The sequence below is a fragment of the Hipposideros armiger genome, unplaced genomic scaffold (assembly GCF_001890085.2).
Source record: "Hipposideros armiger isolate ML-2016 unplaced genomic scaffold, ASM189008v1 scaffold_19, whole genome shotgun sequence".
NCBI lineage: Eukaryota > Metazoa > Chordata > Mammalia > Chiroptera > Hipposideridae > Hipposideros > Hipposideros armiger.
In genome coordinates this window covers 4,596,642-4,608,671 of record NW_017731369.1, presented here as the reverse complement: position 1 = coordinate 4,608,671, position 12,030 = coordinate 4,596,642, and the positions used below count along the sequence as shown (strand labels likewise).

The window sequence follows — 12,030 nt, the reverse complement described above, 5'->3', positions numbered from 1 at the left end:
CACAGCAGAGTGGATGCTCAAAAATATTTGTTGCATGTATGGATGGATCTCCTTTTTGGAAGCAGGTGCTGGGAGGCCTGGCTATACAGACAAGGCAAGACCTTTTCCTCGATAAATTGCAATCTCTGATGGCTGCTGTGTGTCCTGCCTGCCCCACCCCCAGTCAAGGCTGTATTGCTGCTGTAGTAAATGTCACACATTTAGCAGTTTAAAACAGCACAAACTTATTATCTTACAATTCTGGACGCCAAACATCCAAAACGGGTCTCACTGGGCTAAAAAGATGTCCAAATCTTAATCCCTGGGACCTGCAAATATTATTTCACGGACATGGCAAAAGGAACATTGCAGGCGGGATTAAGTTAAGGTCCTTAAAATTCAGAGATTATCCTGGATTATCCGGTGGGCTCAATGTAATCACAAGGGTTCTTATAGGAGGGAGGTGGGATGGTCAGAGAAGGAGATGTGAGGACAGAAGCAGAAGGTAGAGTGATGCAGCCACAAACCAAAGAATGTGGGTGGCCCCTAAGAGCTGGAGACAGATTCTCCCCTACAGCCTCCGGCAGGAATGCAGTCCTGGCAAGACACTGGTTTTAGCCCCCTAAGACCCATTTTGGGCTTCTGGCCTCCAGAACTGCGAGATAATACATTTATGTGTTTTGTTACAGCAGCCTTAAGAGACTCATACACGGTTACTTTATCAGAAATACATAGCACGCAGCAGTCCTTCAGAAGAGAGCAAGGATGGGCTAGCATGGACAGGCCTGTATCCCAGACTTCCAGGATGCTGGAAAGGGCCAGTCCCTACGCCCCACCCCCTTCCCTGGTTAGCTGAGGTCAAGTGCGCACAAAAGGGAGGGACACTGGGGGACAGGAAGGAAGTGGCATGAAGCCAAAAGGTGACCGGAACTTTACCCAGCCCTGTGGAAGGACTCAGTGAAGGCCCTGGGGCAGAAGCTGATGGGCCCGGGGACAGGCTAAGGTCAAAGAAAGGTCCTATAGCTTGGGCAAAGTGACAATGCTGACAGAAGACGGTGGGGCTGTAAAAACAGCACTGGACTGTGAGTCCTAACTGAGCCTGGCCCTGCCGTTGACTGGCTCTGGGAGCTCAGACGATTCTACCCCTCCCTCTAGGTCTCGGTTCCTCTATGAGTTATCAGAGGTTTTTACTAGATCGGCACCTCTCGACTTTTCTTTGTAAATACTTTTTAAATGCAGACTCCTTTCTTCCAACAAAATCTTTCTTGTGACTTGAGTCCCACTTAAGGGCTTGATTTGATTATGAAGATTATAACAGCAAGCCCTTAAGTGGGACTTGCTTCACACCAGACACTTTTCTAAGCGCCTTTTAAACGTAAACTAATTTGTTCAATACTCACAACAAATAGGCACGTTCTATAATTTTCATGTCACAAACGAGTGAATTGAGACACAGAGAGGTTAAGAAACATACTGAAGTTCACCGAGGAAGGAAGTGGTCAATTCTTGGTTTGAACTCATGCACTCCAGACCCAAAGAGAACTGAGAGGCAGGGAGACAGGTTGCGGGGAGATTTAGCCAGAGGTTAAGTTGAGATAAATAATAAAGAGCTGGGGGAGAAGGGGAGACAGAGGGAGAGGAGGGAAAAAATACCAGCATGAACTGGAAAGATCATTTTGGCGTCCAGTCAATGAGAGGTGTAGGAGCAGCTGTGAGGAAGGGAAACAGGACTGTAGAGAGGGGCAAAGAAGCGTCTCCATCACTTACAGGTGCCCTGGGGTCTCTTTGAGTGGGCTGAGTGCGGAGACTGGACCTGTGGGGCCTCGGCATTTATTTGGGTTACACTTATAGAGTCACAATGGGAAACCGATTGGAGGAGAGCTGCCATGGTGAGGCGGAGAGCCTCATCTTCATGTCCTCTCCTTTGTCACCCCCCATCCCAGGCCCCTCAATCATTTCTACAGAACCCTCAGGTTTCAAGCAGTACTATTCAAAAACCACCACCCAAGACCACCTCCATGCGATTGGCTTTTCTGCTCCCGCAGGGATTCGTCCCCATAGCTAGCCCAGGCCACGGGAAGCCCACTGACTTCAGCAGCTGCTGCCACCCTGAACTGTGGAAGACCTGAGCTCAGGTCTTCCTCACTTCCAGATCCTCACATCAGAACTCAAAGTCTCTGTTAAGTGCCGATGCCAATCAGCAAGGTGACCTTGAGCACGCCTCTTCCCTAGGCCTCCAGTCCAGACCTCATCTGCAAAACGGAACTAATCATGATGACTCCCTTTTGGAAGCCAAGAGACGGGGCCTCAGAACCTCTTAAGAAAATTAAGAAGAGCCAGTATACATTGAGCACCTACACGAATGGGTGGTTTTGCAATTTCAGCCATCACTGCTTCGGCTCTCCTCACTTGGCCAGTGAGAAAACTGAGGCGCAGAGAGGACAAGTGACCAAACAAGGACACACACAGCAAGGTCGTACAGAGCTAAGGCTGGGCCCCACCACGACCACACCAGCTGAACCCATGGAAGGAACCTTCTCTGTATGTGACCTCCCGAAGCCCCTATCATTTTCCTTTTCTTACAAACGAGGCTCAGAGGTAGTAAGTCACCTGCCCAAGGTCACCCAGACATTCACATTAGAGTTGGGGACCCAAGTGTGTGTGATTCCAGGTTCACACCTCTTCCCGGCCGATCATGCACTGGGAACTCCCACCCAGTGCTGGGAGGCTGGGCTTCTCTGAACCTGTCCCAGGCCCAGGCTGATTCAAAGCAGCATAAGGTTCCTCCTATAGCCTCTACCTGAGCACCTGCCCATTGTCAGCACACCCCGAGGAGCCTCCAGGTTGCCAATGGGGACAGGTAGCTGCAGATTCCCCGGCCCCAAGTTGTCCTTTGCTCCTTCCAAGTTATGTTTCTCTTTGGAGGAGAGGGGAGGATGGCTCTCCTTGCTTTCCAGGCGGTTGGCAGAGCAGCGGCTGCTGCTGCTGCTTGCCGGCTGCCTGGCTGATGGAGAGATTATTTCTAAGCCCTTCCCATTCTCCACCCTCCCCCCTTCTCTTGCAGGACTCCACTGGCTGTCCCTGTGGGACACGGAGCGCAGAGCCCGCGGCTGAAGCAGGACAGCTGGCCTGGCTCACTCCTAGCATGAACCCCTCAGACCCTCACCTCTCATGGGGAAAGGAGCTTCTGGGTCCTTTTGAAAACCCCACCCCACTTCCCCAGGGCTGTTCTGCAGCTGCTGGAGAGAGAGATGCAGAATGAACGGACTTCAGGTTTCTGGAGGAGACAAGGGAAGAAAGGTTGGAAACTAACTCTGCCAGAAACTGATGTGTTCAGGATTTTTCTTTTCTTCCCCTTCGTCTGCACCACAAACCCATCTCTTCTGGGGGCATCACGACATAGGCTCCCCTTGTCTGGCAGAGAAACAGCTGGAAACGGGCTCCCTGAGACAGGAGGGTGAGTTAAACTTCAGGGGAAGAAGTTAGTGTTGGCTAGAGGGGTGGGGGCTTGTTTTCAGGACACTGTGAAACACTCTTGGCCAAAGGGCTGATTTGAGTGACTACCTTTCCCATGCTCTGTGAGGAGCTTTGTGTGTCGGCTGTTTCCAGAGGCAGTGGATTACAAAGTTGGGGTTGTGTAGTGAATGCAGACAGGGCAGTTCTTTGGGTTCTAGAAAGAGCCCCAGGCTGGGAGACCAAGTCCTGGGTTGGGATCGGATTTGTTGTGTGACCTTGGATGAGTCCCTTCAGCTCGCTGGGTCTTGTTTTTTTGCAGTCAGAAAACGAGAACGCTTGGGAAGGATTCCCTGGATTTCAGAATAACTCTTCTCTTTGCAGGCTGCTCATCTTCCTCTGGCCACACATTGTAAACGAAGTAATGCATGCAGAATAACAGAACGCGGTGCGGGGAGCAAGTGTGAAATGCATAGGCTGTGATTCAACTCTTCACTGTCTACCGGAATCCAACTGGCTCTGAAATTGAGAGGAAGTTTTATTTCCATTCAGCTGCCGTGTATTTCTCTTGATTGGAGTGCATCCTGGAATGTAAGGTTATAGAGGTTCTGAAAACAGCTCTGGCGACAATGAATAGCATAGGAAATGGTTGCAGGATGAGAACTATTGTGGAGGTGATTTTTTTTTTTTTAATGCATGGGCTAAATCTAAAACCCGATTGTCAGTCAAGCACCTACACAGGTCTGAAATGGTGAGAGCATTAGAGGCCCCTTCATTTTGCAGATGACAAGACTGAGGCCCAGAGAGGGGAGGTAGCTCGCTCAAGGTCACACAGCAAGGGTGGCTGAGACGAGCACCCAATGAATTTGGAGGAGCGCTGTCATGGATAGTAAAGTCCTCCAAATGAGAAGGCCAACAGGAAGGACGAGGCGACCATTGTGGAGCTGACTCCTAAGAGTTAGATGCCACACTAAGAACGGCCACATTCATGCTTCCTTAACCATTCTGTGCCTCTGTTTCCTCATCTGTAAACTGGAGATGCTAATGTCTACCTCATGAATTTGTTGAGATGAGTTAATATAGGGAAGCATGTACATAGGGTGCCTGGCATATCAGAAGCATTCTTTTTTAAAGATTTTTATTGGGGAATTGGGGGATGGGAACAGCGCTGGGGAATTGGGGGAAGGGGAACAGACAAGTTGCTGTCGTTTTGTTCTTCAGTCCAGTTGTGGAGGACGTTGCTTCACTGGCCCAAGCTGGCACCATCATTGCGCTCTTCCCAGGCAAGGCAGATCAGTCGCCGGCTTCTGGACGGCCGCTCACAGCGGCTGCTGGCCTCTCACGCTGGCTGCTGGCCACACACGGTAGCCCATGGCAACCCACTGCCACAGGGGCTGCAGCCTACGCTATCGCCGGCGACTCACGGCAGCCCAGCTCCAGGTTGAGCTGCTGTGGAGGGCAGTGTCACTGGCCCTCATATGTGGGATCCGAACCGGGGCCCTCTGGCGTCCCAAGCCGGCTCTTAACCAACGTGCCACTCAGCCGGCCCAAGAAGCATTCTTAATATACACTTCATGTATATTACTACATGTAACCTTCACCGTGCCCCATGAGGTGGGCACTCAGACTACACCAGCTGGATGGATGAAGCAAAGGGCTTAGAGAGGCTGAGCAATCCACCTGTGGTGGCAGTCCTTAAGGGGTCAGAACCTGGCAATGCACTTGAGAACCTCTTACACTCTTAAGCTCTATTTGTAGCAACTATGCCTTGCAAGATAGGTACAAGTCTTGTCATGGAATGAACAATGCTGAGCTCAGAGAGGTTAAGGCACATGCCCAAGACCACACAGCCTGGACATGGTACAGCTCTGACTTGCCCAGCATAGGACCAAGGTCGCCAAGTCCCAAATCCACGTAATGCCCTTTCCAAGGAGATGCTTCTGAGATACAAGTATGTGCTCTAGCAGGAAGGGATGGATGGCATTGTCTCATTTTGTTCACTGACAGATCCCAAGTGGGTTAGTAGATGCCCAATAAATCTGTGTTGGCTATAAGATGAAAAGAATGAATAATGCAGAAACAGTTGCAGGAAAGCAAGCATGAGAAAACGTCTGTGACGTTTTTCTAGTCACAGGCTAGGGCGCTCCCCTGAGACTGATGCCTCCCGTTTTCTTGCTCTTTTCCCTTTGGGTACCAGGACGTCTTCGGTGATGCCCATGCCTTCGAGGGTCCGGGGCCTGCATCCCAGACACCATCACTCTCGCTCATGCAGCCCTTTGAGTCAGCTCTTGCCTGGCTCCGTGGAGCCATCGTCCATCAAGGGCCTTTACTACCGCAGGGCCCGGAAGGTAGGTGCGCTGGACGCTTCCCCGACGGCAGACCTGAAGAAGGAGATCCTGGTGAACGTCGGGGGCAGGAGGTACGTCCTTCCCTGGAGCACGCTGGACGAGTTTCCCCTGAGCCGCCTGAGCAAGCTCAAGTTCTGCCGGAGCCACGAGGAGATCGCGCTGCTCTGTGATGACTACGATGAGGACAACCAGGAGTTCTTCTTCGACAGGAGCCCCAGTGCTTTTGGGATGATTGTGAGCTTCCTGGCGGCCGGCAAGCTGGCCCTCCTGCGGGAGATGTGCGTGCTGTCCTTCCAGGAGGAGCTCACCTACTGGGGGATCGAAGAAGCCAACCTGGAGAAGTGCTGCCTACGGAAACTGCTGAAGAAGATGGAGGAGGTGGCCGAGCTGCACAGGGAGGAGGCCCTGCAGCAACAGACGGAGGCGTGCGGCCCCGCCGTGGACCACTCACGCTGTGGACTCTTCATGAACTGTCTGCGGGAAATGGTGGAAAACCCACAGTCGGGGCTGCCCGGGAAGGTCTTTGCCTGTCTGTCCATCCTTTTCGTGGCCACCACGGCAGTCAGCTTGTGCGTCAGCACCATGCCCGACCTGAGGGCCGAGGAGGACAAGGTGAGTGAGTGGCTTTTGACCCGGGTCCATTTCTTCACTGGGCACAGTGTCCTGGGCCCAGGAGACTTAGGGCCCACGATAACATTTGAATATCTTTCTAAACAAGAAGGAAAGAAAAAAGAATATTATCCATTGTGTTCATTTTTAGATCAACGCAGTTGTAAAAGATTAAGTTTTAATATATTTTTTGGAGGAAGAGGCCCACGAAGGCAAGAGTACCCTGGGCTTACGAAAGTCATGAGGTGGCCCTGCCTCTGAGAGTGAATCCTGGACGTTGACAAGCCACCCCGGGTCTTAGCGGGCCAGGCAGGTCTAGCCTCATGGCTCCCGGCTCTGTGACCACCGTCAAATGGCTTCATCTCTTTGAGCCTCAGTTTCCTCCTCCATAAAATGGGTAGCATTTCTGTGACATTTCACATAGTCAATGCCCTCATCACGTGTTCCTTGAACAGCTACTCTGTGCCCTGTACTCTGCCAGACCAGAAATCCCTGCTTCCTTGATTCAGTGTTCAGTGGGCATCCCAGCTCCATTTTCAGATGAAGAAACTTAGGCACACAGGGCATTTAGCCTCCTCCAAGTTACAGAGTCAATATGCTGATGGCAGCAGAGATACAAGGTCCCCAGTTTTCCTGCTTGTTACTTCTCTCCTGAATTTCTCATTCAGTCTCCCTGGATGGGGAAACTGAGAGACAAGTTAAGGTCTAAGTGACTGCCACAGAGCAAAACATTTTCTTGCTTACTCCTGCACTCTCTTTCCAGGGAGCTGTGGGGAGCCTGAGGTCCTCCTTCCCTCCCCCCGAAGGGGGAGGGTCAGATGATCTGAGAAATGAGATAAGAACATAATATTTTATGGGGAAAGTTACTGGAGACCTTCAAATTGAGAACTGGGTGGTTGCTTAATTTGAAATGTTGCTCTTGCCCTGCTCTGTACTCCTCCATGGCTCCCCACCATCCTCACTTACAGAGCTTACATTATTGTAGATGGAGGGAGCCCATCTATACATACACAAGACAGTGCACACTGTAGGTGCTCCATAGCCGCTGTCCGTGCACTCATTCTTTGTTGAATAAAATGTACTTATCCAACCTATAAACGTTTTGTCCTAAAGCAAACCAACCAACATGTTTTGACTTTCAAACAGCTATTTTCCCCTGTGTAAGACTATCAGCTCCAATCATAGGCATTGTTTTTCATTCTTTATCATATCATGTGATTTAAGTTCCTGCTTATTCACAGAAATATTCACATGTGGACACTGCAGTAAAAAGATGAGGGCAAAAATCAGTGGCCTTCGCCCCGACCCCCAAAGGTGCCCTTGATCCCAGTTGCTGAGGAAGAACCCCTGGATTCCCACCAGCCTGTTCCTCTTAGGGATTTCCAGGGAGCCGGGGTTTAGACTGTTCAGAGGGGCAAGGTCTTTTCAATGCTTAATGCTTTGAAAATTACCTAGGGTGTGAACCGAGGCTTGGTTTAATGGAAATTCGGAAAATCTAATTAGAGGTGGGCAAGAAGCCTGCAGAGCCGTGCAGCCCCAAGTCTGAGTAGAGGAATCAGACCTATTCCTGGGATAAGAGGGGTGTCACACCGCCTTTCTGTGGGCTGCCCAGAGAGAAGCTGGGAGGTGTGACCCTCAAAATAAGTGCGTCTACTTCCCTGTGTTGATAATAATAATAATTTAGAGAGCCAAGAGGTTGAGGGCTGGGCTGTCTTTGTTCTTTCTAAGCTGTGTGCTTACATTTACCTAAAAAGGTGGTGTTCTCTTCCCACCACATGTGCCTGGTATTTCATATTTGCCCCCAGGGACATCAGTCTGAAAGCAGTGATTCAGTGAAGCTGGCTGTGGATGCTGGCCACGCTGGTCTTGCTGGGAGGGGTGGGGCCTGAGTTATCCTAAGGGGCCCTGATGGTATCCCCTCAGATGAATTAATGCCACGTGCGGGGACAAACACACCTGGGATGTGACCCACAGAACACAGAAGAGGTGTAACACAGAAGAGGTGTAACGCTGGGTTGGAGAATTAAAAGACATCTGAACAAAGCAGTCTTCCTTTTCCTTTTGCTTCTGACTTCTCACAGCAACACCCCTGGGCGTAAACTTGGCAGTTGGGGTGAAAGGTCTGTGCCCAAGGTTTTAAATTAAAATGGAGGAGGGAGGAGGCAGTCTAGACAGAAAGGACCAAGCCAAGTGCCTAAGCACCTCCCAAAGCATTCAGACCTTGCTGGGTTCCTTGGGGAGGCTCATCCCCGAAGGGATAAAAGAACGATACTTATTATGCGTCCCTCACGATGAGGCTGGCATTTGACAGAACAGGTGGAATCCTTGCAGCAGCTTTGGAATTAGATGCTATGGCTACACCCATTTTACAAACTAGGAAACTGAGGCTCAGGGATGTTTGATCAGTTTCTTAAGCTCACCATTAGTAAGTGGCAGAGCCAGGATTTACGCTCACCTCAGCTTGGCTCTAAAACTGTCTTCCAACGTGGGGCCACTCTACATGTAGTCCAGACCCTCGGCCTTGGTGGCCCTTCGCATTTCCGAGGCAGCCGGACTTTATGAAGTGCTTCTCTGTCCAGCATGATGGTTCAGACTGCAGACGCTCTGGGTTTGAATCTTGGCTTAGCCCCGTTATGAACTCATTGAGCTCAGGAAAGTCAACCTCTTTGAGCCTCAGTTTCCTCATTTGTAAAATAGGGATGGTAGTTGCCCTTTTCTCAAGGGCTACGGTGAGGATTAAATGAGTAATTTGTGTTTAGCAATTGGAACAATGCTAGTGTATAAGAAGTGCTCAATAAATGGTAATTGTCATTATCATCATCACTATTCATGTATTAGGCACTAGTTAACAGGAAATCATAACCTTTATTCATTCAACAACAGTTATTGAGTGCGTGCTAAGTACATTTTTCTAGGCGCTGCAGACTAGAGAAAACAAATTTCTTACTTTTTCTGGAGCTTCTATTCCAAGCATTCCTGCTTCATTTTTTTTTAATCGAGGTGAAATTCACCTAACATAAAATTAACCATCGTAAAGCGAACAGTTAATTAATTCAGTGGCATTGAGTACATTTACAATGTTGCGGAGCCAACACCTCTTTCAAGTTCCAAAGCATTTCCACCTCTCCAAAATAAAACCCATACTCATAGACAATCGGTCCCCATCCCTCTCCCCATGCCCCAGCCCCTGGCAACCACCAGTCTGCTTTCTGTCTTCATGAATTTCCCTATTCCAGACATTTCATATAAATGGAATCATACACTAGGTGGCCTTTTGTGACTGGCTTCTTTCACTCAGTATAATGTTTTCAAGGTTCGTCCATGTTGTGGCGTGTGTCAGCACCCCATTCCTTTTTGCGGCTGAGTAATATTCCACTATCTGATGTGCCACAGTTTGTTTACCAATCCATCTGGTGATGAATGCTGCAGTTTCTTAGGTTCTTCGCTTCCCTCTGCTCAAGTCCTCTCTCAAGATTGTCAACCCTGCCGTTTATCCCTAGTACCCTTCCCCGTGGCCTCAGCCCTTGCCAGGCAGCCCTGATGGTCAGAGCGTTTTTTGTCTCTCTGGGGGAGGCTGCAGGTCACTGCCAGCTGCGGCTGCACACTTACTCCTCCCCCTTCTCCCTCTTTCCTGCTACAGAAAGATATCCCAACGGCTGCAGACAGGCAGTACCTCATCATAGAAAGGAGCCAGAATCTGTGTTTGCCAGTCCTGGGTTCGAATCCCAGCTCTGGCACTCCCTGGCTCTGCCCTTGGACGAGTCACTCTAGTTCTCTGTGGCTCTGTTTCCTCACCCTACTCAGAGGGTTGAATGATCCTATCTATCATGTGCCGACACAGCGAACACAGACTGGTTTTACCCATCCTTTGGGACTCAGCTCACACGCCTTCCACCTAACGCATCTGTTTTGCTCAACTTCTCTCCCAGTGCTATGAGACCCAAATGGCAGCGGCCAAGTCAGTGGCCAGTTGGCTCAAATGTCTTCTCTGTCCATTTGCAGTGCCCATCCTCATCCTTCATTCGCTCATGCATTCAACAGACCTTCCCTGAGGGCCTCCTCTGTGCTGGGGACCCAGTGGGGACAAAGTCCAGGCACAAACCCAGCAGCCATTTCTCTTTCCATCTTAGATTCTATTCCTGCCCCAGAGGTTTGCTCAATGCACACGCCGGACCGCTGCTGTGCACAGGGCCCGAGGTGGTCACGGAAACGTGGGGGCTTGGGGTGGGACAGTGGGCTCTGCTTCTCACTGACCCTCACATCCTGTACTATGGCTTCAGCATCTCTCTAAGGTGCAGGGGCTGGGGATAAAGGAGGACACACAGAGATTTTTTAAAAGACCGGGTGGAACTATTGGGAGCCCCTTGATGGAACAATGCCTTCCTCATGGGGGTGCAATTCACCTTTTGGGTTGCAATTTCCACCTCCCTGCCTTTAATACAAAGCCAGAGGCTGGAGCCAGCCTCCCCTCTTCCCCATCCCTTTCTTGGATCATGAATCGGCTCCATAAAGAAATGCCTGCTCTCTGTAGCCTCTCTGTGTTCGGTGACATTGGGTAATAGCTCCAGAGAATTCTTCTTAACCTGTTTGTTTGTTTGCTTATTTGTTTGTTTTTGGGTTTTCTTCTTCCCAGCTGAGTCTCTCTATGTTCTGGCCAACAAGCAGTATTCCCCATTCCCTGGGCGGGGCCCACCTTTCCTGAGTCTGTGCTGTTTCTCCTGCCTAGTCTCCTAGCCTCCATCTGCTTGGCTCCACACACTCTCCAAGCCCCGGTGTCCCAGGGTTGGGGAGTCAGGGGAGCTGAGAGGAGGGAGTATAGGGGAGAGGGGGGCCTGGGAAGAAGGGAGTATCGCTCAAGGTGAGGGGGGAACAGGGAGAGGGTTGTGGAAGGGGCGTAAAGGAGGGTAGAGAGATGGCAGAGAGGAAGGGAGAAGCCAGGGACAGGAATGAGTCAGCAGGGCCAGGCCCTGAAGAGTCTCAGAGGAAACAGCCTGGACCTGAGGCCAGAGCCAGAGGCACGAATGGGGGAAATCATAGGCAGCGGGGAGGGAGGGAGGGAGAGAGGCCCCAGCTGCTGAACGGAGCAGTGCAACTAGCACTGAGCTAAAGAGGAGGTGAGAAGTGGCTGAATCTGGCCATATTCCCAAGAGGGAGCTGGCAGGCATTGACGTGAGCGACAGGAGGGTGCAAGGAAAGCTCTGAGGTCAAGAACTCAGGCCTGAATCCCTCCCCGATGGAACTCCTAGGACTGTCCCTCACTGAACCTCCCGCAGTCTGCTGGGGGCAACCTGTCCAGATGGACCCGCAGGGATGGTGGCCTTGCCCTGGGCAAGGCCCGCCCGCCCTCTGACCCCAGAGCCCTTCAGAGCAGCTCTGCTCCGGAGCTTTGGGGAAGGAGTTGGGGCAGAGCTGCAGGACCACATTCACTGCCTCCTCACCCAGGACTGACCGGGCGCCGTCGGACTCAGCATCGGTTTCTTTTTTATTAAGATGTAATTCATACACTATAATACTCACCCCCTTAAAGTACACAAATCAGTGGGTTTTAGTATAGAGTTGTGCAACCATCACCATCATCTAATTTGAGAACATTTTCATCACCCCCAAAAGAAACCTTACGCACACTACTAGCTACTCCCCG

The 12,030-nt window shown here is 50.8% G+C and overlaps 1 protein-coding gene across 1 annotated transcript in view; it reads left to right on the top strand.

Moving 5' to 3' along the window:
- Positions 1–3,095: 3,095 nt before the first annotated feature.
- Positions 3,096–12,030, top strand: part of KCNG4 (potassium voltage-gated channel modifier subfamily G member 4) — a 17,891-nt gene continuing 8,956 nt past the window's right edge. Inside the window, exons 1-3 of the mRNA XM_019634688.1 lie at positions 3,096–3,436; positions 3,817–4,023; positions 5,630–6,392. Of these exons, the coding sequence (XP_019490233.1) occupies positions 4,022–4,023; positions 5,630–6,392 (765 nt within the window). The 5' untranslated portion in view covers positions 3,096–3,436; positions 3,817–4,021. The remainder of the gene's footprint in view (positions 3,437–3,816; positions 4,024–5,629; positions 6,393–12,030) is intronic.